This window comes from Mustelus asterias, chromosome 27 (genome assembly GCF_964213995.1).
Source record: "Mustelus asterias chromosome 27, sMusAst1.hap1.1, whole genome shotgun sequence".
Classification (NCBI taxonomy): Eukaryota; Metazoa; Chordata; class Chondrichthyes; order Carcharhiniformes; family Triakidae; genus Mustelus; species Mustelus asterias.
In genome coordinates, this window is record NC_135827.1 from 30374414 (window position 1) to 30402054 (window position 27641).

The 27641-nt window shown below is 46.2% G+C and overlaps 1 protein-coding gene across 3 annotated transcripts in view; it reads left to right on the top strand.

The window, feature by feature from the left end:
* alg9 (ALG9 alpha-1,2-mannosyltransferase) overlaps positions 1 to 27084 on the top strand; it is a 292047-nt gene extending 264963 nt beyond the window's left edge. For 2 of the 3 annotated variants that reach the window (XM_078198978.1, XM_078198979.1), the window contains one exon: positions 26431 to 27084. In XM_078198978.1, the coding sequence (XP_078055104.1) occupies positions 26431 to 26554 (124 nt within the window). In that variant the 3' untranslated portion in view covers positions 26555 to 27084. The remainder of the gene's footprint in view (positions 1 to 26430) is intronic. The other variant, XM_078198981.1, reaches the window with a different exon arrangement.
* The last annotated feature ends 557 nt before the right edge of the window (positions 27085 to 27641 follow it).

Below are 27641 nucleotides of genomic sequence, written 5' to 3' on the forward strand. Positions count from 1 at the left end.
TTCCACAGTCATTGACTGATAGAATGTATATTCCCCAAGCTACCATAGTGAGATTTGAACTCATAATCTCTGGGATCAGTAGTCTGGACCTCCAGCTAACTAGTCCAGCAACAATACCATTAAGTTACCAGCCCCCTAATCAAATCATGGGTTGACCAAAGCTCTCTCAACAGCACCTTCCAGACCTGCTACTTTTGCAACCTAGAAAATCAAGGGCCACAGGCACATGGGGACAATGCAGCCACACATTTACCTCCAGAACACACTGTTCTGATTTGGAAATTTATTGCTGCTCCTTCAATTTCGCTGAGTCAACATATTGGAGCTCTGTTTCTAACAGCACTGAGGGTTTACCTACAACACAGAGACTTTAGCAGTTCATGAAGCCTCGCAAACAGCCACATCCCAGTGAACAAACTTTTGAAAATTATAAAAAGATGTAAGTCGGGGCGGCACGATGGCGCAGTGGTTAGCACTGCTGCCTCACAGTGCCAGGGACCCAGGTTCAACTCCCGGCTTGGGTCACTGTCTGTGCGGAGTTTGCACATTCTCCCCATGTCTGCGTGGATTTCCTCCGGGTGCTCCGGTTTCCTCCCACAGTCTAAAGATGTGCTGATTAGCTGGATTGGCCATGCTAAATTGCCCCTTAGTGTCAAGGGGACTAGCTAGGATAAATGCATACTGTTATGGGGATAGGGCATCGGTGGGATTGCGGTCGGTACAGACTTGATGGGCCGAATGGCCTCCTCCTGTACTGTAGGATTCTATGGTTGCAACGGTGAAAAACCATAATAATTGTCTGTATTGATAAGCTAAGATGTTTTGAATGATCTTCTTCAACCCACATGTTCATTGTGATCAAAGGTCCTACCTGAACAATGTGGGCCGAAGGGCCTGTTCCTGTGCTGTAGTGTTTTATGTTGTATGTCCTATGTATGAGCAAACACATGCAACAACGGTAGACAGGGAGAGACTGACTGCTCCATGTTGTCTGTTCCGTTGTCATGATGCTTCTGTTCACTACCAGCTCACCTGGAGCCAGGTTATGTCTTGAAGCAGCAGCTTATCTTTCTTGGATGCAACTGTTATTTTTCAATGTCACCATTTTATCTTAGTGTCCCAGCTCCCAGACTTGTATGTTTATACTGACCGTTCCTTCACGGCATCATACATTTTTTGATTTGATTTGATTTATTATTGTCACATGTATTAACACACAGTGAAAAGTATTGTTTCTTGCGCGCTATACAGACAAAGCATACCGTTCATAGAGAAGGAAAGAAGAGAGAGTAGAATGTAGTGTTACAGTCATAGCTAGGATGTAGAGAAAGATCAACTTAATGCGAGGTAGGTCCATTCAAAAGTCTGACGGCGGCAGGGAAGAAGCTGTTCTTGAGTCGGTTGGTACGTGACCTCAGACTTTTACATCTTTTGCTCGACGGAGGAAGGTGGAAGAGAGAATGTCCGGGGTGCGTGGGGTCCTTAATTATGCTGGCTGCTTTGCCGAGGCAGCGGGGAGTGTAGACAGAGTCAATGGATGGGAGGCTGGTTTGCGTGATGGATTGGGCTACATTCCTTGCGGTCTTGGGCAGAGCAGGAGCCCCAGACCAAACTGTGATAACAGCCAGAAAGAATACTTTCTATGGTGCATCTGTAAAAGTTGGTGAGAGTCGTAGCGGACATGCCAAATTTCCTCAGTCTCCTGAGAAAGTAGAGGTGTTGGTGGGGCTTTCTTAACTATAGTGTCGGCATGGGGGGGGGACCAGGACAGGTTGTTGGTGAACGTGAAGATCAAGAGTAGCCTTCAGAGGAGACCAGAGGGCAGGAGGATAATTTCACTCAAGCTGATAATTCATTAAAGCTGTGCAGTTTATTTGCTGCCCCTGATGTGTTAGAAACATAGAGAAACTACAGCACAAAACAGGCCCTTCGGCCCCACAAGTTGTGCCGAACATATCCCTACCTTTTAGGCCTACCTATAATCCTCCATCCTATTAAGTCCCATGTACTCATCCAGGAGTCTCTTAAAAGACCCTATTGAGTTTGCCTCCACCACCACTGACGGCAGCCGATTCCACTCGCCCACCACCCTCTGTGTGAAAAACTTCCCCCTAACATTTCCCCTGTACCTACCCCCCAGCACCTTAAACCTGTGTCCTCTCGTAGCAGCCATTTCCACCCTGGGAAAAAGCCTCTGAGAGTCCACCTGATCTATGCCTCTCAACATCTTATATACCTCTATTAGGTCTCCTCTCATCCTACGTCTCTCCAAGGAGAAAAGACCGAGCTCCCTCAGCTGATCCTCATAAGGCATGCCACTCAATCCAGGCAACAACCTTGTAAATCTCCTCTGCACCCTTTCAATCTTTTCCACATCCTTCCCGTAATGAGGCGACCAGAACTGAGCACAGTACTCCAAGTGGGGTCTGACGAGGGTCTTATATAGCCGCATCATGTTGATGTTTCTCTTTCTGCCTCCACTTTGCCACTTCTTTTCCCTCCCTTTTGAAAGCATGTGCAGTGTCCACTTCATCCCTACCGCATCATCAAATAGCCCAAATAAATGTGCCACACACAGCTTGCCTTTTACAGATTTTGCTGGCCTTAATTAACCGTGTCTTTCTAAACGAGCGTTACTCGATATTATTAGAAATCTAGAAACCTATCCACTTTTGAAGTTGAGCTGACTGATCTGTAATTGGTTACCTGCTGCAGGCATCTCTGTTGCTGAATACACTTGGCTGAAAATTTTCTTTGAAGATAATAAATGTTATTGAAAATTTCACATGCCAACAAGATTTCTTTTTGCCAAACGGTGACAGTTACAACGTGTGGGCAGAGGATGGTTACTTGATGCGCAGATTATATGGTTGAATGTACATTGATTGGATTGGCGAGTGAGTTTTAGATTGTTATTTGCTGACTGGTTCCGCTGTGAAGGAGCTGGAGCCTGGTGCCAGAATTAATCCCCCGAGATTTATTTATTTTGTTTTGGGTTGAAAATTTTAACAAGGCCAAAGCACCCGGTGGCACAGCATTTAGCACTGCTGCCTCACAACGCCAGGGACCGGGTTCGATTCCGGCCTCGGGTCACTGTCTGTGTGGAGTTTGCACATTCTCCCCGTGTCCGCGTGGGTTTCCTCCGGGTGCTCCGGTTTCCTCCCACAGTCCAAAGCTATGCGGGTTAGGTTGTTTGGCCGTGCTAAATTGCCCCTTCGTGTCAGGGGATCAGCAGGGCAAATATGTGGGGTTAGGGGAATAGGGCCGGGGTGGGATTGTAGGGCTGCATGGTGGCACCGTGGTTAGCACTGCTGCCTCACCGCCAGGAGCCTGGGTTCAACTCCTGGCTTGGATCACTGTGTGGAGTTTGCACGTTCTCCCCGTGTCCGCGTGGGTTTCCTCCGGGTGCTCCGGTTTCCTCCCACAAAAGATGTGCAGGATAGGTGGATTGGCCATGCTTAATTGCCCATTAGTGTCAGGGAATCAGCAGGGCAAATATGTGGAGTTATGGGAATAGGGCTGGGGTGGGATTGTAGGGTGGCAAGGTGGCACCGTGGTTAGCACTGCTGCCTCACATCGCCAGGAACCCGGGTTCAATTCCTGGCTTGGGTCACTGTGTGGAGTTTGCACGTTCTCCCCGTGTCTGCGTGGGTTTCCTCCGGATGCTCTGGTTTCCTCCCACGGTCTGAAAGACGTGCTGGTTAGGTGCATTGACCCAAACAGGCGCCGGAGTGTGGCGACTCGGGAAAATTTCACAGTAACTTCATTGCAGTGTTAATGTCAGCCTTACTTGTGACAAATAAATAAAACTTTAGTCAGTGCAGACGCGATGGGCCGAATGACCTCCTTCTGCACTGCGGGGATTCTACGGATTCACCTGAAGCCCGGGTTGTGGTCCATTTCACCGTGCGCAGCCTGGGCAGAGCCTGAAAGACTGTGCAGGCGGAGAGACAGAAAGTCTGGTAGACCTTTCAGCATCACTTCAGGCTGCAGATTTGGCATTCATTTCATCAATTAATCAAGCGCTGCACATTGTGTTTTTCCTCTTAGCAACTCTCTAGATTTGCGTCATAACCTGTAGTGCTCTGTGTGAAAACAGAACCGTCATAAAGGTCACACATTTGCAAGATTTTATGTGTGTGTGTGCAGCGGGCTGGGGGGAGGGGAGAATGATGCATCTTATAAAAGATTCATAGTTTTAGTTTTCAATGATAAAGAAATTATTTATTTTTACTTCTAAAAAATACTTTGGCTCCTTGCTCTTTGTGACTTTTCAGGGAAGTCTGACATTTACAGGAGACTCAACTTTCTCAATGCCAAACAGATTCAGGACTCTGTTGCTAGATCATTGCTGCTGCTGCCGCCACACCCTTAGTTAATCCCCTTGCTGTCAACCTTAGAGTTCATAGAATGAGGGGGTGATCTCATAGAGACTTATAAAATTCTAACAGGGCTAGACAGGGTAGATGCAGGGAGGATATTCCCGACAGGGTAGATGCAGGGAGGATATTCCCGATGGTGGGGCAAGTCCACAACCAGGGGTCACTGTCTGAGAATTCGGGGTAGACCATTTAGGACAGAGGTGAGGAGACATTTCTTCACCCAAGGACTGGTGAGCCTGTGGAATTCATTACCACAGGAAGTAGTTGATGCCAAAACATTGAATGTATTCAAGAGGCGTCTGGATACAGCACTTGGGGTGAATGGAATCAAAGGTTATGGGGAGAAAGCAGGATTAGGCTATTGAGTTGGACGGTCAGCCATGATAGTAATGAATGGCGGAGCAGGCTCAAAGGGCCAAATGGCCTCCTCCTGCTCCTATCTTCTATGAATCATAGAATCCCTACAGTGCAGAAGGAGGCCATTCAGCCCATTGAGTCTGCACAGACTCTCTGACAGAGCAACCCATCCAGGCCCTATCCCCTTAGCCCCGCACATTCACCATGGCCAATCCATTACTGTGGGACTGGGGGATTTGCACAGTAATTTCATTGCAATGTTAATGTAAGCCGACTTATGACATTAATAAATAAACCTAAACTTAAATATGTGGGGTTACAGGGATAGGGCCTGGGTGGGATTATTGTTGGTGCAGAGCTGATGGGCTGAAAGGCCTCCTTCTGCACTGTAGGGATTCTATGATTCTGCCCCTACGTCTTATGATCTTAAGTCACCAGATTTTAAAAGTAATTAAATCGCACAAAACATCATGATATATGCTTTAATGATACATGGTGCTATATAAATGCAAGCATTTAACTTACACATCTTAAGACACTAAGGGGCAATTTAGCATGGCCAATCCAGCTACCCTGTACATCTTTGGACTGTGGGAGGAAACTGGAGCACCCGGAGGAAACCCACGGAGACATGGGGGGAATGTGCAAACTTCACACAGACAGTTCCTCAAACCAGCTGTTTGGCAAAAGTGCTTCATAGTCTTTGGACACAACAGGTAGTCTGTAAAGTAATAAAAATGCTTGCACTTATAAAGCACCATGTATCATTAAAGCATATATCATGGTGTCTTGTGCGATTAATTACTTTTAGAATATGATCATAAGACGTACGGGCAGAATCATAGAAACCTTACAGTGCAGAAGGAGGCCTTTCGGCCCATTGGATCTGCACCGACAATAATCCCACCTCGGCCCTATCCCCACGTATTTACCTCGCTAATCCCTCTAACCTATGCGTGCCGGGACACTAAGGGGCAATTGAGCATGGCCAATCAACCTAACCCGCGCATCTTTGGACTGTGGGGGGAAACCGGAGCACCCGGAGGAAACCCACGCAGACATGGGGAGAATGTGCAAACTCCACACAGGCAGTGACCCAAGCCAGGAATCGAACCCAGGTCCCTGGAGTTACGAGGCAGCAGTGCTAACCACTGTGCCGCCCTGTGGGCCATTTGGCCCATCACGTCTGCTCTGCCATTCAATGAGATCATGACTGATCTGATGGGATAGTTCTTAATTCCACTTTGCTGTCTTATCCCCATAACCCTTGATTCCCTTCCTGCTTACAAATCTGTCTTTCTTAGCCTTGAACATACGGAATGACCCAGCCTCCACAGCCCTCTGCTTTCAACGTTATTCTCAGCGATGGTGACAGGGACAGCATTTACTGCGGGTTCGGGTTGCCCTGAGAAGGAGCTGGGAGGCCACTGCCCTGATCCACTCTGCTTAGTATCCTTTGAAACAGCTGAATGACTCGAAAGGCTATCTTTGATTGACAGTTAAGGACAGTCATGTGGGTGTTGCACTATAGCTTCATGTATGGGCCAATTCGGGTAAACACTGCGGGTTTCATTTCCTGGAGAACAGGGCGTGTCAACCACGGTTCCGCACTCTGACTTCTACATCAGAAGATCATAGAGTCATGGAATATTACAGTGCATAAAAGGCCCTTCAGCCCATCTAGTCTGCACTGACAATAACTACCACTAAAGTCACACCAATCCCATTTTCCAGCACTAGTCCCATATCCTTGAATGTTATGATTTTTTCAAGTGCTTTTTAAAGGGTGTAAGGTTTCCAGCCTCCATTACCTCCCCAGGCAGTGCATTCCAGATTCCCGCCACCATCTAATTGAAAAAATGTTTTCTCAAATCCCCTCTAAATCTTCTACCCTTTACTCTAAAACTATGCCTCCCTTGTGATTGACCCCTCAACCAAGGGGAACAGCTGCCCCCTACTCAACCTGTACATATCCCTCATAATCTTATACACCTCAATCATGTCCCCCCTGGTGATGGGTCAAGTCCAACTTTAGGGTCTTGAGCATGAAGTCTAGGCTGACACTCCCCGGGTGCAGCATTGTCAGGGGTGCAGTGAGATGTTAAACCGGTGCCTTGTCCAGGTGGATTTAAAAGATCCCATGGTGCTATTTCATGAAGTGAGGTGTCATTAAACATAGAAACATAGAAGATAGGAGCAGGAGGAGGCCATTTGGCCCTTCGAGCCTGCTCCGCCATTCATTAAGATCATGGCTGATTATTCTCTATGTCCTGACCAATTTTTATCCTCAAAGAACTTGGGGCGGCACGGTGGTTAGCACTGCTGCCTCAGAGCGCCAGGGACCCGGGTTCCATTCCCAGGTTGGGCCACTGTCTGTGTGGAATTTGCACATTATCCCCGTGTCTGCGTGGGTTTTCTCCGGGTGCCCCGGTTTCCTCCCACAGTCCAAAGATGTGCGGGTTAGGTGGATTGGCCATGCTAAATTGCCCCTTAGTGTCAGAGGGACGAGCTAGGGTAAATGCATGGGGGTTATGGGGATAGGGCCTGGGTGGGATTGTGGTCGGTGCAGAGTCGGTGGGCCGAATGGCCTCCTTCTGCACTGTAGGATTCTATGATTCCTGAAACAGGCCATTTATTTATTTGCTGTTTGTCGAACCTTGCTGTGTCTAAGTTGTGTTTCCTATGTTACAACCTTGTACGGTTTATTGGACCAGCTTCATGGTGACACTTTCCTGATATTTCCAGATTTTATTTAACAGAATTCAAATTCTCAACATGCTAAGTCCGACTTGAATTCACATTCTCAGGATGATTAGTATTGGTCTTTGGGTAACTGTGTCCGGTAACAAAACCACTCCACTACCATACTCAACGCATCAGCAAATTACCCAACAGCTCCATACCAGCAATATCTCCACAGGCAGCAGGGAAGTGAATGGCCAGCACCTGAAACCTCCGACCTCGCCTGCGGCTGGGATTCTCCAGTCCCGCTGCAGTGAATGGATTTTTGGCTGAGCGCCAAATTCTCCGTTCTCGCTTGCAGCGGCTGCGGGATGAACGAGACCGGAGAATCCCGCCCCAGGTATTTATTTTAATGTTAATTGGCAGAGTGGTTAGCACTGCTACCTCACAGCGCCAGAGACCTGGGTTCGATTCCCGGCTTATTTGCGGAAGGATATATTGGCCTTGGAGGGAGTGCAGAGAAGGTTCACCAGGTTGATACCAGAGATGAGGGGTGTTGATTATGAGGAGAGACTGAGCAGATTGGGTTTGTATTCGTTGGAATTTAGAAGGCTGAGGGGGGATCTTATAGAGACCTATAAGATAATGAAGGGGCTGGATAGGGTAGAGATGGAGAGATTCTTTCCACTTAGAAAGGAAACTAGAACTAGAGGGCACAGCCTCAAAATAAAGGGGGGTCAGTTTAGGACAGAGTTGAGGAGGAACTTCTTCTCTCAGAGGGTGGTGAATCTCTGGAATTCTCTGCCCACTGAAGTGGTGGAGGCTACCTCGTTGAATATGTTTAAATCACGGATAGATGGATTCCTGATTGGTAAGGGAATTAGGGGTTATAGGGATCAGGCGAGTAAGTGGAACTGATCCATTTCAGATCAGCCATGATCTTATTGAATGGTGGGGCAGGCTCGAGGGGCTAGATGGCCTACTCCTGCTCCTATTTCTTATGTTCTTATGTTATGTTCTTATGTCACTGTCTGTGCAGAGTCTGCACATTCTCCACGTGTCTGTTTGGGTTTCCTCCGGGTGCTCCAGTTTTCTCCCACAGTCTGAAAGATTAGGTGCATTGGCCATGCTAAATTCTCCCACAGTGTACCCGAACAGGCGCAGGAGTGTGGCGACTAGGGGATTTTCACAATTACTTTATTGCAGTGTTAATGTAAGCATACTTGTGACACTAATAAATTAAACTTAAGGGAAGCACATTGGGCAAGATACTGGAGAAGTTCCTTGTCTTTAAAAGATGCCACAGAATTTCTAATCTCCCCAAATACAGAAGGAATTTTGGATTAGCGTCCAATCCAGAGGTTTCGGGTAACATGCCTGGAGAAAAGGTCACGGTTGCGGTTCAGGACTGGAATTTCTGCACTGCTTTGCACTGAGCCATTGTGTGGTTGCTGATAAGAACTGGCTATGAAGAGAGCAGTTCTCTCATGAGTTAGACTAACCTCAATGAAGCTGTCCGGCTCTTAACGAACCGCTAGATGCTGCCAAAGTTTTAAATTGTGCGCTGCTTATCCTGACCTACACAGGCCCCATCAGGCCCAGCAGAGTGCCAAGAAAATACGATGTCTTCAGCCAAGACTCTGCACTGTAGCAGCTTATAAACATACTTAGCCGCAAGTGGCAACAATGAACTTAACACTCCAGGCTTAAAAAAAAGCTACCGCGATACTCTTTAGTGAAGAGTTTAACAATTTAGTTCCAGTTTGAATTTGAGTGGAACTATAATGGGGGCGGCACAGTGGGTAACGCTGCTGCCTCACAGCTCCAGGGACCCGGGTTCAATTCCCGGCTCGGGTCACTGTCTGTGTGGAGTCCGCACGTTCTCCCCGTGTCTGCGTGGGTTTTCCCCGGGTGCTCCGGTTTCCTCCCACAGTCCAAAGATGTGCGAGTTAGGTTGATTGGCCATGCTAAATTGCCCCTTAGTGTCCTGGGATGTGTAGGTTAGAGGGATTAGCAGGGTAAATGCGTGGAGTTGCGGGGATAGGGCTTGGGGTGGGATTGTGGTCGGTGCAGACTTGATGGGCTGAATGGCCTCCTTCTGCACTGTAGAGTTTCTATGATTTCTGTGACTCCATCTACACTTCCCGCTGCCTCGGGAAAGCAGCCAGCATAATCAAGGACTCTGCGCACCCCGGACATTCTCTCTTCCACCTTCCATCGGGAAGAGGAGACAAAAGTCTGAGGTTATGTACCAACCGACTCGAGAACAGCTTCTTCCCTGCTGCCATCAGACTTTTGAATGGACCTACTTTATATAAGTTGATCTTTCTCTACAACCTAGTTGTGACTGTAACACTACATTCTGCACCCTCTCCTTTCCTTCTCCCCATGTTTCCACGAACAGTATGTTTTGTCTGTGTAGCGCACAAGAGACAATACTTTTCACTGTAACCCAATACATGTGACAATAATAAATCAAATCAAAATAAGAAAACAATATTGAGAATGAGAAAATATGACATTGACATGATGTGGATCATCCTCTTGGGTTAGGGTTGAGGAATGTTATTGGCATTATAGAGGAAATTTATTCGATAGGAAGTCCCATTTTATATCTGACTCTAGTGTGCCATGTTAATGTGACCTGTTAAACTGCAAGCATTCCATATTTCAAATATATCTTGCTGGCATTTTCCTTTAACTTGGAAAATTGGTTTGCCTTGCAGCTTCTTGCACGTGTCAACTGGTCAAGATTTGTTTTGGACTTGGGACACATCTTGGGCAATTTAGCATGGCCAATCCACCTAACCCACACATCTTTGGACTGCAGGAGGAAACCAGAGCACCCGGAGGAATCCCACGCAGACACGCGATGGTGTTACTTTGACATAAAATGAGATTGAGTATATTTCCACGTGTACCATTGAACCAGTACTTAAGGCCAGGTACAACAACGTGTATTTATATAGCAAGGCTCTTCACAAATGAAATCTGACACCAAGTCGCATAAGTAGATAGGTGGCACAGTGGTTAGCACTGCTGCCTCACAGCGCCAGGGACCCGGGTTCGATTCCCAGCTTGGGTCACTGCCTGTGCAGAGTCAGCATGTTCTCCCCGTGTCTGCTTGGGTTTCCTCCAGGTGCTTTGAATTCCTCCCACAGTCCGAAAGATATGCTGGTTAGGTGCATTGGCCGTGCTAAATTCTCCCGCAGTGTAGCCGAACAGGCACTGGTGTGTGGCGACTAGGCGATTTTCGCAGTAACTTTATTGCAATGTTAATGTAAGCCTTACTTGTGACACTAATAAATAAATAAAAACCTTATTGTTAAAAGAAAGAAAACGGCCAAGTTTTCTATTCCTGGAATTTGAATTTAGGAATAAATGAGCAACCATATTTTAATGAGTGCCTGCCTAACTTATAACATGAAATATAGCAAAAAGATAAATCAACTCTAAAAGTCTTGTACAGCTTGCTCAGAACATCAAAACGCTCTCCACACTTCAAATCTTTTTCCAACTTGTAAAATGGATTTACTTGTATTTAAAGTACAGTTGAGTCACAGTGCCATAAATTTAGACAAACACTTTGACAGTATTTGAAATATTAACAGAGTCAGTTGTGAAGGAAGAAGCTCATTATTCCCATATCTAAATAAAGTGAAATAGAAAGCCATTGAGAGACAAAAACCCATGATGAACAGACTTGGCATCAGCAGGAGGGTTTATGTATATTATTACAGCTAATGCTACTGAGCCATTGAGTTCTGATAAATGAAGTGCGAAGGAAACCCAATCTTCTTTTGTTCTTTTTATTTAGCACTAATTTGAAGAAGAACAGAACCTTTCTCCACCCGTGTCCTGTCCAATATTTATGCCTCTGTCAATATTACCAAAGAAAAACAGATGATCTGATTATTCCTATCGCGGTGTCGGTAGGATTTTGCTCCCTGCGGACTGGCTGCCGTATTTCCGACAGCCGACTAAATTTCATTAGCCCCTGGGTCTCATTCTCGGGGGCGGGAGCAGGAGAGGGTGGGTTGAGCATGGCACGGTGGCGCAGTGGTTAACACAGTGCCTAACTTATCACATGAAATATAGCAAAAATATAAATCAATTCTAAAAAATCTTGTACAGCTTACTCAGAACATCAAGACACTCTCCACACTTCAAATCTTTTTCCAACTTGTAAAATAGATTTACTTGTATTTAAAGTACAGTTGAGTTAACCTCACAGCTCCAGGGACCCGGGTTCGATTCCCGGCTTGGGTCACTCTCTGTGTAGAGTTTGCACGTTCTCCCATGTCTGCGTGGGTTTCCTCCGGTCTCCTCCCACAGTCCAAAGATGTGCGGATTAGGTGGATTGGCCATGCTAAATTTTCCCTGAGTGCCAAGGGAACTAGCTAGGGTAAATGCATGAGAAAAAGGCTTGGATGGGATTGTGGTCAGTGCAGACTCGATGGGCTGAATGGCCTCCTTCTGCACTGTAGGATTCTATGAAAACACTCAGGACCCAGTCCTTGCCACTAAGAGTCGCACTTGAACCGGTAACATTCCAACTCAGAGGTGAGAGAGCTATCCACTGAACCAGAGCTATCACCCAAGAGTGAGAGAAAGTCCCGACACTTATATTGTGCATTTTGCAACCACTGGACTTTTCCAAGCATTTTACAGTCAACAAAGTACTTTTGAAGTGTCGTCGCTATTGCAATATAAGAAACATGGTGGCCAATTTTGCACACAACAGGCTCTCAAAAACAACAATGTTTTTGCGACATTGATTGAGGGAACAATATTAGATTTGATTTATTATTATCACGTATTAGTGTACAGTGAAAAGTATTGTTTCTTGCGCTCTATACAGAGAGAGCATGCCGTTCATAGAGAAGGAAAGGAGAGAGCACAGAATGTAGTGTTACAGTCATAGCTAGGGTGTAGAGAAAGATCAGCTTAATGCGAGGTAGGTCCATTCAAAAGTCTGACGGCAGCAGGGAAGAAGCTGTTCTTGAGTTGGTTGGTCCGTGACCTCAGATTTCTGTATCTTTTTCCCAATGGAAGAAGGTGGAAGATATATGTCCGGGATATGTGGAGTCCTTAATTATGCTGGCTGCTTTTCTGAGGCAACGGAAAGTGTAGACAGAGTCAATGGATGGGAGGCTGGTTTGCGCGATGGATTACAAGACACTAGGATAACTCCCCTACTCTTCTTCAAAACATTAGAATGGAATCTCTTACATCCACCTGAATAAATATATGGAACCTCTGTTGATATCTCACAGAATCCCTACAGTGCAGAAGGAGGCCATTCAGCCCATCGAGTCTGCACCGGCTGTCTGACAGAAAATCTTACCCAGGCCAACCCCCATCCCTGCCCTATACCGATAACCCCACACATTTACCCCAGTAATCCTGCTAACCTACACATCATGGGACACTAAGGGGCAGTTTAGCATGGCCCCAATCCACCTAACCTGTACATCTTTGGACTGTGAGAGGAAACCGGAGCACCCGGAGGAAACCCACGCAGACACGGGGAGAATGTGCAAACTCCACACAGACAGTGACCCAAGGCTGGAATTGAACCCGGGTCCCTGGTGCTGTGAGGCAGCAGTGCTAACCAACTGTGCCACCATGCCACCTGAATTAGATCAGCCATGATTTTATTGAATGGAGCAGCAGGCTCGAAGGGCCGATTGGCCTCCTCCTGCTCCTAATTTGTACATCCGTATCCAGAGAGGGATCTTTACTCCTTACCTAACTCCCATTTTGTGATTGCCCTGGGAATATTTGATGAAACTCTGAAGAGGCAGACTTACCGACTAACCTTTCCAACTCAGCTGTGTGCTCTCTGAAGCTTGGGAAGTTGTTTCACTTGAGGGTCATTGACGGTGAAGCATTGAATAATTTGCCATTCCTGTATGGCAGCAGGTTGAATCAATCTGCCTTCTTGATTTGATTAGTCAGCCTTGGCAGGTCCATGGGTTTGGCTGAAAACCCAATCCTTTGCTCTGCAATTGATTATATAGTTAAACTCTTGCACATCAAGGTTGAATATTAATTTGTAGCTGTTATATTGGTTCCACAAAATGAAAAATAATCTGCAAATGTAACATTTTAGTGTGAAGTCTGCAGCACAATAACATTTTAGTCTCCCATTGCCAGCACTAGGCTTACCCAGTTTAACTACTTGGTAACTTTGATTTGATTTATTATTGTCACATATATTTCCAGTCCAGTATACAGACAAAGCATACCATTCGTAGAGAAGGAAAGGAGAGGGTGCAGAATGTTGTGTTACAGTCCTAACCAGGGTGCAGAGAAAGATCAGCTTAATATAAGGTAGGTCCATTCAAAAGTCTTGATGGCAGCATGGGAAGAAGCTATTCTTGATGTTGATCCTCCAGAAGGAACTCTTCAGTTGGAGACAATGATATAAAACAAAACTTACTCCAACTTATAAACCAAAGAGAAAGGTTTAATAGAGAAACTTCATTACTCCAACATTCGAGGCCTCACCCTGGGCTATTCCAAATTTACCCCCAATCCCCAACAGATTCTTATTTATACTGAGTCAGCTGACCACCACATCATTTTGTCATTGGTTGCATAGTTTACTGGGTCAGCTGACCCTTACAGCTTATTACCATTGGTCACACTGCAACAGATCCAATGTTATCATTGGTTACATTCGAACACTTGAGTCGGTTGGGACATGTCCTCAGACTTTTGTATCTTTTTCCTAACCAAAGAAGGTGGAAGAGAGTATGCCCAGGGTGCGTGGGGTCCTTGATTATGCTGGCTGCTTTTCCGAGGCAGCGGGAAGTGTCAATGGGTGGGAGACTGGTTTGCATGATGGACTGAGCTACGTTCACGACCCTTTGTAATTTCTTGCCGTCTTGGTCAGAGCAGGAGCCACACCAAGCTGTCATACATCCGGACCACACTTTATGCTGTTACATTACTAAGCCTCAGGCCCAGTTCCAGTAGAACAATGAAAATGGCGACTTACATTTATATAGCACCTTAAACATAGCAAAACACAGTCACAAGGCATGTTGATGAACCAAAAGCTCACTCCAAGCCAAAGGCGAGATTAAGTCAGGCCAGGTGACTAAACGCTTGATCAAAGAGATGGATGTTAAGGAGCGTTAAAGAAAGAGAAAGAGATGGAGAAGGGAAGAGGTTTGGGAGGTAGAGTTCAGAGGTTAGAAGACATTTCCATTTCAACATCAATCATTCCCTGCTTTTTCTATGAGTGAGGTTGCCAATTTAAGGAGCGTTTTGTGCTGGGGAACGTTGTGGGGGGAGCAGGGTGTCTTTGGGCCCTCTTCCACTAGGATTTAGATTGATGCAACCCAAACTTATTTTGCCAGCAGTGGAAATGAGGAGACTATTTTAGCGCAGAATTTGATTCTTTTCTGAAATGAAGAAACTGTGTTTTCATCCTAAGCCCTAGTCCATCCACCTTCCCCCAGTTTCTCTACTTGTGAGAGATTTAAGTTTGAATGCTTAGATTTCATCTTCCCATTCCCATACTGTGCTGAGGTGGGTCACCACAAGAGTGTAGCCCCCAGCTATCTCCATGGACACCAATAATTTAGGAAGAGGAGGGGGCCATTAGCCCCTTGAGTCTGTTCCGCGTCATTCACTCAGTTTAAAGTTTAAAAGTTTAAAGTTTATTTTCTAGTGTCACAAGTAGGCTTACATTAACACTGCAATGAAGTTACTGTGAAAATCCCCCAGTCGCCACACTCCGGTGCCTGTTCGGGTACACTGAGGGAGAATTTAGCATGGCCGATGCAGCTAACCGGCACGTCTTTCGGACTGTGGGAGGAAACCGGAGCACCCGGAGGAAACCCACGCAGACACGTGAAGAATGTACAGACTCCGCACAGACAGTGACCCAAGCCGGGAATCGAACCTGGGTCCCTGGCGCTGTTTGGCAGCAGTGCCAGGAATGCTTCTGTGGGTGGATTCTCCTCCTCCTGTTGTGGAAATGAGCCTCAGACGCTGGATTCTATTCCTAGCCCATGGTGCAACCCCGAACCGAGGGTTGCTCTCTAGGCTTGTCCTGAAGAATTAAAAAGAAATTCCGGGACACTGCCGCGAGCAACCAAGGAAAATCACCACTGGGGCATTTTAGTTTTAAATGGTGCCCTGTTGCCCAATTTTCCTTGAATATTTTGTGTTTCGTAGTTGTGGGCAAATATTGCAGATGCGAGAAATGTTTATGCGATCTGGCGGGGCACTTGTGATAAAATCCTCGGGGAAACGTCCAACCTTCTCAATAGCACGTCAGGAAGGAAAGATTGGAACCAATAAAGCTTTAAATCACCCACCACACCAACCACGTTAATTCCCATTGTTCCTCTGGTGGCTGAATGCTGGCAAAAATGTCTTGAATGTTAAGTTTCCATGAGTTGGAGATACTTGCGTCAGTGAATGGAGTTGAGACTTGGCTGCGCCCCAGTGCTGGAGTGAAAAGAAGGCAGTGGAAGAGTATCTAATGTCACCACTGAGTCAGAATAAATCAGTAAATCCGCTTGCAGGAAGGAGAACTTTTCAACGTATAACCGGCGAAATATTCATGCTCACTGCATGCCCTGGGCGGATAAAGCCCCACAGTTAAAGCAAAAAATATGGGGCCTACCCTTTAAACATCGGGGCGCCATTAGTCTGAACTTAAGACGTTTATGTTGTCATAGCTTCAACGAAACATCTCCTCTACTCTGCCCTCTTAGTTTACTGTACCCTCCAGTAAAACATTCAGGATGATCGCTTCTCCATTTGTCAGACTGCTGTCAGTATCTGTACAGAAATCCTCTTTTAATATGTGTGGTGAACCATCGTTGGTTCACCACTGGGGTTTGTTACCATGTTACTGTTGGGCTAGGGTGTTATTACTGTGGGGGTTGTACTATGTTGTTGGGTTAGGGTGTTTACCTGTTATGAGAGTTATCGTGGCACATTCCAGTGGGGTCCCGCCTCCGGTGGCGAGGTATAAGACCCCCTGCTCCGGCAGGACCCCTTCAGTCTGAACTGGTGTATTCGTGTTAGTAGTTCCCTTGTTACTTTATTAAAGCCTTCAATACCGAAGCCTTGATTCCATGTGCTTATTGACGCGCATCAATATGGTGCATAATGAGGTCATGACACGAGCTGCGAGGATTCTCTTTGAACCCAGTGATGTTTGAAACATTTTGCAGTCTCAGGGTATCTGTCTTTCAGCACTTCCTCGCTACACTTAGCAGATAAAACAAAAAAAAGCCAGTGGTGTGTACATTTGAATTCTCATTTGTGCCCATTACGTCCAGAATTTAAACCTCACGTGACTTTGGATTAAAAGGATAACATGCAGGCTTTGAAGTAAAAGGTGATTGATATAATCAGGTGGTTTCAGAGCCTGCTGGCCTTTGCTGTTGTTGAATGATTGTTAGTGTGAATCTCATTTTAATAACCACCTCTGGGGCACTAATAAAGATGTCTAATATAGATTCAAATGTAAATGATTGATTTACTGTTAAGGCTGATGTGTCTCTGAAGACAGGCTTCACTCAATTTCTATAATAGTCCAAAATGCTGCAGGCCTGTTAAAAAATAAAACCAGATTGAAATCCCAACCCTTTTCCAAAGACTGAAAATTATCCAAGTGAATTGTAATTCACATTACAGGCGGCACAGTGGTTAGCACTGCTGCCTCACAGCGCCAAGGACCCGGGTTCGATTCCCGCTTTAGGTCATTGTCTGCATGTTCTCCCCGTCTCTGCATATGGGTTTCCTCCCGCAGTCCAAAAATGTGCGGGTTAGGTGGATTGGCCGTGCTAAATTGTCAGGGGAACTAGCTAGGGTAAATGCATGGGGTTATGGGGATAGGGCCTAGGTGGGATTGTGGTCGGTGCACTCTCGATGGGCTGAATGGCCGCCTTCTGCACTGTAGGATTCTAATTCAAATAAGTTTCCTTGCACGGTACAAGATTGTGTACATCCCATTAATTTGTTTTTGGGCGCGGAAGGAATGTTTCTTGCCTCCAGTATGCCTTCAGGCAGAATGGATTTGTACACCCGTACACCTGTAATGTTCAACACATTGGCAATGTTGCTCTAAGAATGTTCTTAGATTGAGGCATTGCGTCTCAACAGCACGTTCGAATCCCTTCATGGCCTTGCCCCTCCATACTTCTGTCAGTGGCTTTTCAGCCCGATGATTGCCCCCGTCTCCCCGACCTCTCTGCTATCCTACAGCTCATTCTCACTTCGCTTGCACCACCGTTGGCTGCCATGACGTCAGCTCTCTGGGCCCTGAGCACTGCAATCTTCTCAAATCCAATTGCCCAACACCCCGACTTTACCGCAATGTGGAGCAGTCCAAAGAATAAGACTGCAGTTATACTGCCACTTTTATATCAGTGAGCTTCACCGCAATATGAAATTGGCAGCCTGGAGATTGGCCCTGCTCTGCTTCCAGAATGTTTTTTTATTCATTCGTGGGTCATGGGCATCGCTGACTGGCCAGTATTTATTACCCATCCCCAGTTGCTCTTGAAAAGGTGGTGGTGATATGACTGAGTGGCTTGCTAGGCCATTTCAGGGAGCAGTTGAGAGTCAACCACATTGCGGTGGCTCTGGAGTCAAATGTAGACCAGACTAGGTAAGGATGGCAGATTTCCTTCTCTCATGAACCAGATGCGTTTTTCCAATAATCGACAATGGTTTCACGGTCTTCAGTAGATTCTTAATTCCGGATATTTTTAATTGAATTCAAATCCCACCATCTGCCGTGGCGGGATTCGAACCCGGGTCCCCAGAACATTAGCTGAGTTTCTGGATTAATAGTCTAGCGATAATACCACTAGGCCATTGTCTCCCAAAATATGTCTGCCATCATCATCTGGCATAAGTCAGGAGTGTGATGGAATACTCCCCACTTGTCTGGATGTGTACGGCTCCAACAACACTAAAGAAGCTCAACACCATCCAGGGCAACGCAGCCCCACTTGATTGGCACCCCATCCATCACCTCCAACAATTACTGCCTCCACCATTGATGCACACTGGCATCACAAAATGGTGGTTGGCCTCCTTGGGAAGGTTGTCTTGCACATATTTCTGACTTTCCAGTAACCATGGGGAGCATAACTTGAGTGCAAGGTAAAAGATGCTTCTGGCCCCCTGGCACTTAGAGTCTTTTTAACGTGAGCTTTCATGTTTGTGCTCTGCACGGTACGGTACGGTAGCACAGTGGTTAGCACTGCTGCTTCACAGCTCCAGGGTCCTGGGTTCGATTCCCAGCTCGGGTCACTGTCTGTGTGGAGTTTGCACATTCTCCTCGTGTTTGCGTGGGTTTCCTCCGGGTGCTCCGGTTTCCTCCCACAGTCCAAAGATGTGCGGGTTAGGTTGATTGGCCAGGTTAAAATTGCCCCTGAGATGTGTAGGTTAGAGGGATTAGCGGGTAAATATGTGGGGGTAGGGCCTGGGTGGGATTGTGGTCGGTGCAGACTCGATGGGCCGAATGGCCTCCTTCTGCACTGTAGGGTTTCTATGATTCACTAAAATTGTCTGGACACATATAGACATGGAGGGCTGTTAATGGGAAGAAGAACATTTGCAACCCAAGATGGATGGCAGAGTGGTTAGCACTGCTACCTCACAGCACCAGGAACCTAGGTTCGATTCCCGGCTCGGGTCACTGTCTGCACGGAGTCTGTACGTTCTCCCCGTGTCTGCGTGGGTTTCCTCCGGGTGCTCCGGTTTCCACCCACAGTCTGAAAGACGTGCTGGTTAGGGTGCATTGGCCGTGCTAAATTCTCCCTCAGTGTACCCGAACTGGTGCTGGAGGGTGGCGACTAGGGGATTTTCACAGTAACTTCATTGCAGTGTTAATATAAGCCTACTTGTGACACTAATAAATAAACTTTAAACTTGCTGCGATCTTGCTGTTTGCACTTTGCATTGAGACCAGCAATGTAATCTAACTGAAACCTGAAAACTCCACATAGTACGTCCTGTGTACAACCTCTTTCTTATTCTCTGACACACAGGCATTGCTTTTCATCACCTCACACAGTACTCATTCGGAATGAAATACGTCTTATGTTTAAGCATGTTGCCTATTTGGAAATATCTCACTCTTAGGAGTAATTGCAACTACATTTTTTTGATTCATTTGTGGGACATGGCCGTCGCTGGCTGGCCAGCATTTGTTGCCCTAATTGCCCCTGAACTGAGTGTCTTTCTCGGCCATTTCAGTGGGCAGTTGAGAATCAACCACATTGCTGTGGCTGTGGAGTCACATGTAGGCCAGACCAGGTAAGGACAGATTTCCTTCCCTAAAGAACCTTAATGAACCAGATGGGGTTTTCCCCTGACGATCACGAGGGGTCACGGGCTCAAGGTGAGAGGGGCGAGGTATAACTCAGATATCAGAGGGACGTTTTTTACACAGAGAGTGGTGGGGGCCTGGAATGCGCTGCCAAGTAGGGTGGTGGAGGCAGACACGCTGGCATCGTTTAAGACTTACCTGGATAGTCACATGAGCAGTCTGGGAATGGAGGGATACAAACGAATGGTCTAGTTGGACCAAGGAGCGGCAAAGGCTTGGAGGGCCGAAGGGCCTGTTTCCTGTGCTGTTCTTTGTTCTTTGTTCTGACAATCGACAATGGTTTCATGGTCATCTGTAGATTCTTAATTCCAGATATTTTTTATTGAATTCAAATTCTAGCATCTGCCATGGTGGGATTCGAACCCGGGTCCCCAGAATATTAGCTGAGTTTCTGGATTAATAGTCTAGCGATAATACCATGAGGCCATTGCCTCCCCTTTACTTCAATCTTTTGAGACCATCGTTCTGACTCCAGCTGTTGACAGCTCCAGCCTTGCTCCTTGCAAAGAAAGGACTGAGGAACTGAACTGAACTGAAAGAGGACTGAGTGCAGAAGAGAACAGTTCCAGGGATGAGAAACTTCATAGATTGGAGAGGTTGGGACTGTTCTCCCCGGAGAGAAGAAGGCCAAGAGGAGATTTGATAGAGATGTTCAAAATCATGAAGGGACTCAACAGAGTAGATAGAGAGAAACTGTTCCCGCTCGTAAAAGGATCAAGAATGAGAGGGCACAGATTTAAAGTGATTTGCAAAAGAAGCAGATGCGAGGTGACAAAAAGCTTTTTCACACAGCGAGTGGTTGGGTCTGAAATGCACTACGTGGAAGTGTGGTGGAGGCAATTCGATCGAGGCATTTGAGAGGGCGTTGAGATGATTTTTTGAATAGAATTAATGTGCAGGAGTATGGGGGAAAAGGCAGGGGAATGGCAATAAGCCATGATGCTCGCTTGGAGAGTTGGTGCAGCCATGATGGGCTGAATGGCCTCCTTCTGCATCGTAACCATTTCTATGAACTAACAGAAACAAAATCCCAGTTTAAAATGGTGGATATAACAAAACACATTTTTTCCACTGAAATCGAGCCTCTCTGAATTACAATCGAGCCATTATCTTGGACTCCACTCATTCCTGTGAATCGTAGGATAGTTCCAGGAGGCCATTGGGCCGGTCGTGACTATGCTGGCTCTCTACAAGAGTGACTCAGCAAATTCCACTCCCCCCAACTTTTGCCAGGAGCACTGCAAACATTTTCTTTCCAGATAGTTATCCAATTCTCTTCGAAAATCTGTCTGCAGCACACTCTCAGGCAGTGCATTGCACATTGTAACTACTCATCGCATGGAAGGGCAAGTTGCCCTTGTCCTTCTAGATGGTAGCATTTATTGCCCATCTCTAATTGCCCCTGAGAAGGTGGTGATGAGCAGCCTTCTTGAACCGCTGCAGTTCTGTGGTGTAGGTATCCAGAAGAAGGCCATTCAGCCCATCGAGCCAGCACTGACTCTCCAACAGAGCATCTTACCTTTTCCCATAACCCCACACATTTACCCCACTAATCCATCTAACCAGCACATCTTTGGACAGTGGGAGGAAACCAGATCACACAGAGGAAACCCACACAGACACCGGGAGAACGTGCAGACTCTACACAGACAATCACTTTAGACCAGAATCGCACCCGGGACCCTGGTGCTGTGATGCCACCATACTGCCCACTGTGTGTACACCCATGGTGCTTTTAGGCAGGGAGTTCCAGGATTTTGACCCAGCGACTTTGAAGGAACGGAGATATAGTTCTATGTCAGGATGGTAAGTGGCTTGGAGAAGAACTTCCACCCAGTGGAACTGCTGCCCTTGTCCTTCTAGCGGTCATGGGTTTGGAAGTTGCTCTTTAAGGTGTGTTGGTGAGTTCCTGCAGTGCATCTTTGAGATGGTACACACTGCTACTGCAGTGCGTCAGAGGTGGAGGGATTGAATGTTTGTGGATGGGCTGTCAGTCAAGCGGGCTGCTTTGTCCTGGATGGTTTCAAGCTTCTTGAGTGTTGTTGGAGCTGCACCCATCCAAGCAAGTGGGGAGTATTCCATCAAGCTCCTGACTTGTGCCTTATAGATAGTGGACATGCTTTGGGGAGTCAGGAAGTGAGTCACTCACCATAAGATCCCTAACCTTTGACCTTATCTGTGGCTAATCCAGTTCAGTTTCTGATCATTGCGGCCCTTCTGGGCTCTGAGTGCGGTCCAAGGGATAGTTTGTTGATCATTGCAGGTTTACCACATTCCACTGATTTCCATCCGCATAGATTTTTTTTCCTACCATTGTGACTGAAGTGATTCGCACGTAAAGCAAGGGCGGGTGAAATGAAGTGCTCTGATTGCTCACAACATTGACTGTGAGAGCCGTGCGCTCCCTCTGCGTCCAAAGTGTAAATACTTCTTTTGTTTTTACCATGTGAAGTTGATGATTTCAATTAAGATATAAATAATTAATATTTTCTATAACTCATTATGAAATATTCAGCATGTATTTAATCTTATTTTTGGGGCCATGATTAGTGAACAAGCCCGATTTTAATCTTGCGGCCCATTGAGATAAAGGGGGCCACTCATTAGCCTGACACTGCCTACCAATTCTATTCATCTCAGCCACTCCCTGTGGTGGCGTTCCTCATTTTCACCACTCTGGGTGAAAGATCAATCCTTCCAGAATTCCTGATTGGATTTATTAGCGACAATCTTAAATTTAGGATCTTTGAGAATGATCTTGTCTGTGAGACATCTTCGCTTATCAAGCTCTTTTTTTAATCCTGAAGGCCTCAATCAGTTTGCCCCTCAATAATGCTTCTCCGGCTTTTATTTTGCATTTGTTTTATGTGGAGAGGCTGTTCCTAATGATTTTATGTGGAATTATAGTTAATTGATATTAATGATGTGATAATAATTGGGTATATTTAGTTTCATATATTAGCTAGAATCTGAACTTTTATCTTAAAGAGAAGCCGAAACGTTACACCTTTTGCGTTGAATTTGAGTTCTGAGACTTATCCTTGTTCTTATTTAAGGGTCAGTTTTTTGTCTGGATCAATCATTGTCATTTCTCACCTGTTGGGAACCATAATTCATTTTTTTTTGTCCTTGAAAATCAAAGGCTTAATGATCCAGGTCTAATTTGCTTCATACTTTGACTATGAGCAAATCTAGTGATGAACTGTAAACGCGAGCGCGCCATTGTGTGGCTTATCATTACCAAACCTCAAACATGATTTATCATGAAAAGTTTAATGTATCGTCTGGCATCAAGCAATTAAATGCTGCGAAACAGTCAGAATCGCTGAGCGTTCCTTCACGGCGTGTCCAGAGTGCCTCAGATCTGCGCTGGATTGCAAAAAAACTCATTAATATAACTTATTATCACATGGCCCGTTGTGCAAACTCGATTACAGATGAAACGCACTGACAGACAAGTCCTGAATGAATCAAGCCGACCAGCTCCCACACTGAGGAAATAAAGTCGGAGATGCGAAGGATGAGTTCCGGCCTATAATCAGCTGACTGTAAATTCAGGCAGCTGTTTAAATTGTTCCCACTCCATTCTGACGGTTTAGGACATCATCTGGACCCTTCAATTAAATCGCAGCTTGCAACTAAACTCCCGTGTAACATGTTGCTTTCTCCTTAACTCTTCAAGTGCTGAACTCCCGCTGCATATTCTTCTATTCCTTAACCATTGCCAGTTAATTTCCAAAATTGGTTCTTTTTTTTTGACCATCCCAACTCTACCTGAAAGGTCAAGGCCCAGAAAGCAGGATTTTATTTATTAATTAGCGTCACAAGTAGGCTGACATTGACACTGCAATGAAGTTACTGTGAAAATCCCCTGCTCGGGTACACTGAGGGAGAATTTAGCATGGCCAATGTGCCAAACCAGCACGTCTTTCGGACTGTGGGAGGAAACCGGAGCACCCGGAGGAAATCCATGCAAGCACGGGGAGAATGTGCAAACTCCGCACAGTCACCCAAGCCGGGAATCGAACCTAGGTCCCTGGTGCTGTGAGGCAGCAGTGCTAACCACTCTGCCACCGTGCAGCCCCGATGTTAAACGATTGGAAAGGTGTGAGGGGGAAAACTTACTCTCCTTTTGGGACTGGAATTCAAATGGTGGCCTTTCCAGACTTTATCCAAAGCAGTGCCATTTTAACTGCAGTTGTTTCCTTGGGTGATTGAGTAGCCTAACCTGATTCAAAGAAATCTCACAACAACAACAGCTTATTATAGCTAGGTACATTGACCCGAACAGGCGCCGGAGTGTGTAAATAAATAAAATAGTGCAATGAGACATCATGAGGTACTTCACAGGAGCATTTTAAAACAAAGTTTGACACCGAGCCACATAAGCAGTTATTATATATTTATTAGTGTCACAAGTAGGCTTACATTAACACTGCAATGAAGTTACTGTGAAAATCCCCTAGTCGCCACACTCCAGTACCTGTTTGGGTACACTGAGGGAGAATTTAGCATGGCCAATGCGCCTAACCAGCACATCTTCGGACTGTGGGAGGAAACCGGAGCACCCGGAGGAAACCCACGCAGACAAGGGGAAAACGTGCAGACTCCACACAGACAGTGACTCAAGCCGGGAATCGAACCTGGGTCCCTGGTACTGTGAGGCAGCAGTGCTAACCACTGTGCCACCGTGCCACCCTGATTCGATCAGATGACCAACAGTTTGGTCAAAGAGGTAGATTTTTCAGGGTTAAAGGAGGAAGTCGAGAGATGGAGGTGTAGGGAGGGTATTCCAGAGATTGTGGCCCAGGCAACTGAAGATGTGGCCCACCAGTGGTGGAGCTATTAAAATGGGGGATACACAGGAGGCTAGAATTGGAGGTGTGCAGATATCTCTGCCACAGACAACCAGACAGCGCTGTCAGCTAAGATTCCAACTTAATCTTTGTGAGACCGTGAAAAATGGAAATACTCTTCTGGAATGGATAAATTAGGAAAAAACGTGCTTCAGTGCTGCCAGCTCTCTGTACTACAGCTTGTAAATTCTAGGCAAGACAGCAACGTGTCCATAGCTTTGAGCTCCTGACCTGCAATGAATGTGGAAACATGAACTTAAAGAGCTGTGTGGAAATGCAAAACGATCGCTTAGTTCTCCAACTGATCAAAGAAATCTATCATCTTATCATTTCCAGCAAAGCCAATGCTGTGGTCATATCTCTTGTTTTGGCTGCACCATGGAAAACTCTTCCTTCACAACTGCCTGCAGAATATGAAACAAAGATCTGTTTATATTCAAGCAATATCAAAAGAAGGCTTTCACAGACAAATTGATTTTGTTTCTCTGATGGGCATTAAGATTGTTACAGCGTAATCAAAGTGGATTTTCAACTGGACTGAACTTTCTGGACGTGTGGGCCCTTGCACCATATACAGGTCCTCTTTGCCCACTCATGTCATCGGAACGCCCACCAGAGCATAGCCTCCTAATTGGTGGGACATGATCAGGGAGGCATAAGAAAAGGGTTTCCGGCCACCCTCCCCACCACCTCTGTACCCATCTCCATGGGGCCAGGAACATTCACCCCATTATCTCAAAGGTAAATATCTGCTTGGTTAGCACTCACCTCTGACCTATCAACCTGTGGGGTCAATCTCTTGAGATGAGTGCAAAAGCCAAGCTGACACTCCAGTATGGGCAATACTAAAAGATGCCATGTTAACATGGGGCCTTATTGGCCAGTTACAGTAATCCAGTCCATTGGAAGAGAGAGGATATATCTCCCAGTGTCCCTGCCAACATTCCCCCAAACCATCACCCCCATAAATAGACTAACTGGTCATCATGGAGAAAAGCCTTGAAGCTACTGAATTTGTATTTTTAGAACAATGTTGCACTATGGGCCATATCCAGCTACTTTACAGTTTCTCTTTCCCATTGCTAAGAACCGCGCTTAAGTTACTCACCAGTTCTGCAATGAGGCACAGTGGTTAGCACTGCTGCCTCACAGTGCCAGGGATCCAGGTTCGATTCCAGCCTTGGGTGACTGCGTGGGGTTTGCACATTCTCTCCATGTCTGTGTGAGTTTCGTTCAGGTGCTCCGGTTTCCTCCCAGAGTCCAAAGATGTGTAGGTTGGGCACCGACTCTTACCCAGGCTTACTCCATGACCCCATGTATTTACACTGCTAATGCCCCTAACCTACATATCTTGAGACACTAAGGGGCAATTTAGCATGACCAAACCACCTAACCTGCACATCCTTGGACACTGGGAGGAAACCGGAGCATCCGGAGGAAACCCATGCAGACACGGGGAGGACGTGCAAACTCCACACAGACAATGACCCCAGGCTTGAATTGAATTGAACACCCTGGCGCTGTGAGGCAGCAGCGCTAAGCACCGTGCCGCCATATATTATCTATGCATTATAGTACAATGCTTCAGGAGTATTTAATTAGCTGTAAAGCACTTTGGGACTTTCTGAGGCCTTGAAAGAAAACGCGAGTTCTTTCTTTTGCTGTAGCCAGCCATCATTATTGCAACTCTCAATTGCACTTACTGTTGTTTGTGTCTTTTTAGTATTTGCTTAGATTACACTGTGCTAATTCCATTTTGGTTTTTCTTGTGCCTTAGGTCATCCCAGCTCTTCCGCGCTTTCTACATTCCCGTCTTGTCTGAGCAACACACTGTGTATGCAAACTATACGATTCTCAAACCCAGGAGATTGAAGCCAGCGAGGAAAAAGAGTGGAGGCTAGGACACTGCACCGGCAAGAGAGAAGAAGGGAGGGATCTCAATCTGAGACAGTAACTTCCAAGCTCTACACCCTCTCGTCTCGGTTAATGAATTAGATGTTTACATTTCTTGCCTGTCCTGTAATAATGTAAGAAAAAAGTCCGTTGTGCGCGCCGCCTGCGTTTTTCCTTTCCCGTCCGCTCCCTGAGAATTGTTGTGACTTTCAGGCAAGACTCCAGACCATCTGCTATCACCCACAGAGGGTAACGTTCAAATGCATTCCACATATCAATAAACAAATGTGTGCGTCACTGTGTGTCTTTCTGGAGTGATAGTTGTACGTTCCCATCTGCTTCTGACCAACCCAGCAGCTGGAGTTCATTCCGAAGATTGTCAGAACAAAGGATGTGTCTTCAAATTCAGCGTCAAACAGTCATTGTGATCTGGGCATCGGTTTCTTCGCCAAGTTTCCACATTTCCTTTACTGCCTAATCGTTAAAAACAAATGAACTATGACATAAATAAAATCATGTTGTGCCCCACTGAAATTTCTGAGATGCTTCGTCCTAAGTTACTGTTTGTGTCGGTCTTCACTCTATCGCCAGGGTTGAGTGACGATAAAGGCCTGAGCCACACATGGCTCCATGGCGCTTGCTAGTGTTTCTCCAACACCTGTTAATGTTGGCGGGGCTCCCTTGGTATCTTCTGCTGGTCTGCTTCTGGGCAGGGTCCAGGCTCACAGCTCCAACGAGAGCTGGCATCCCAGTGAAGATGCAAAGATGCCGGTGTTGGACTGGGGGTGGGCACGGTAAGAAGTCTCACAACACCAGGTTAAAGTCCAACAGGTTTATTTGAAATCCCAAGCTTTCGGAGCACTGCTCCGTCCTCAGGTGAGTCACTCACCTGATGAAGGAGCAGCACTCTGAAAGCTCGTGATTCCAAATAAGCCTGTTGGACTTTATCCCAGTGGAGACATGCCACCTTTTGAACGTTAGTTGGGGTTCAAAATCGGGGGTCTTAGGAGTTGTTCGACATCCCATAATTTAACCACCACAAGAAGGTAAATGATTCTGTGCATCTTACAGATGGGATCGATAAGTGTTTACCCA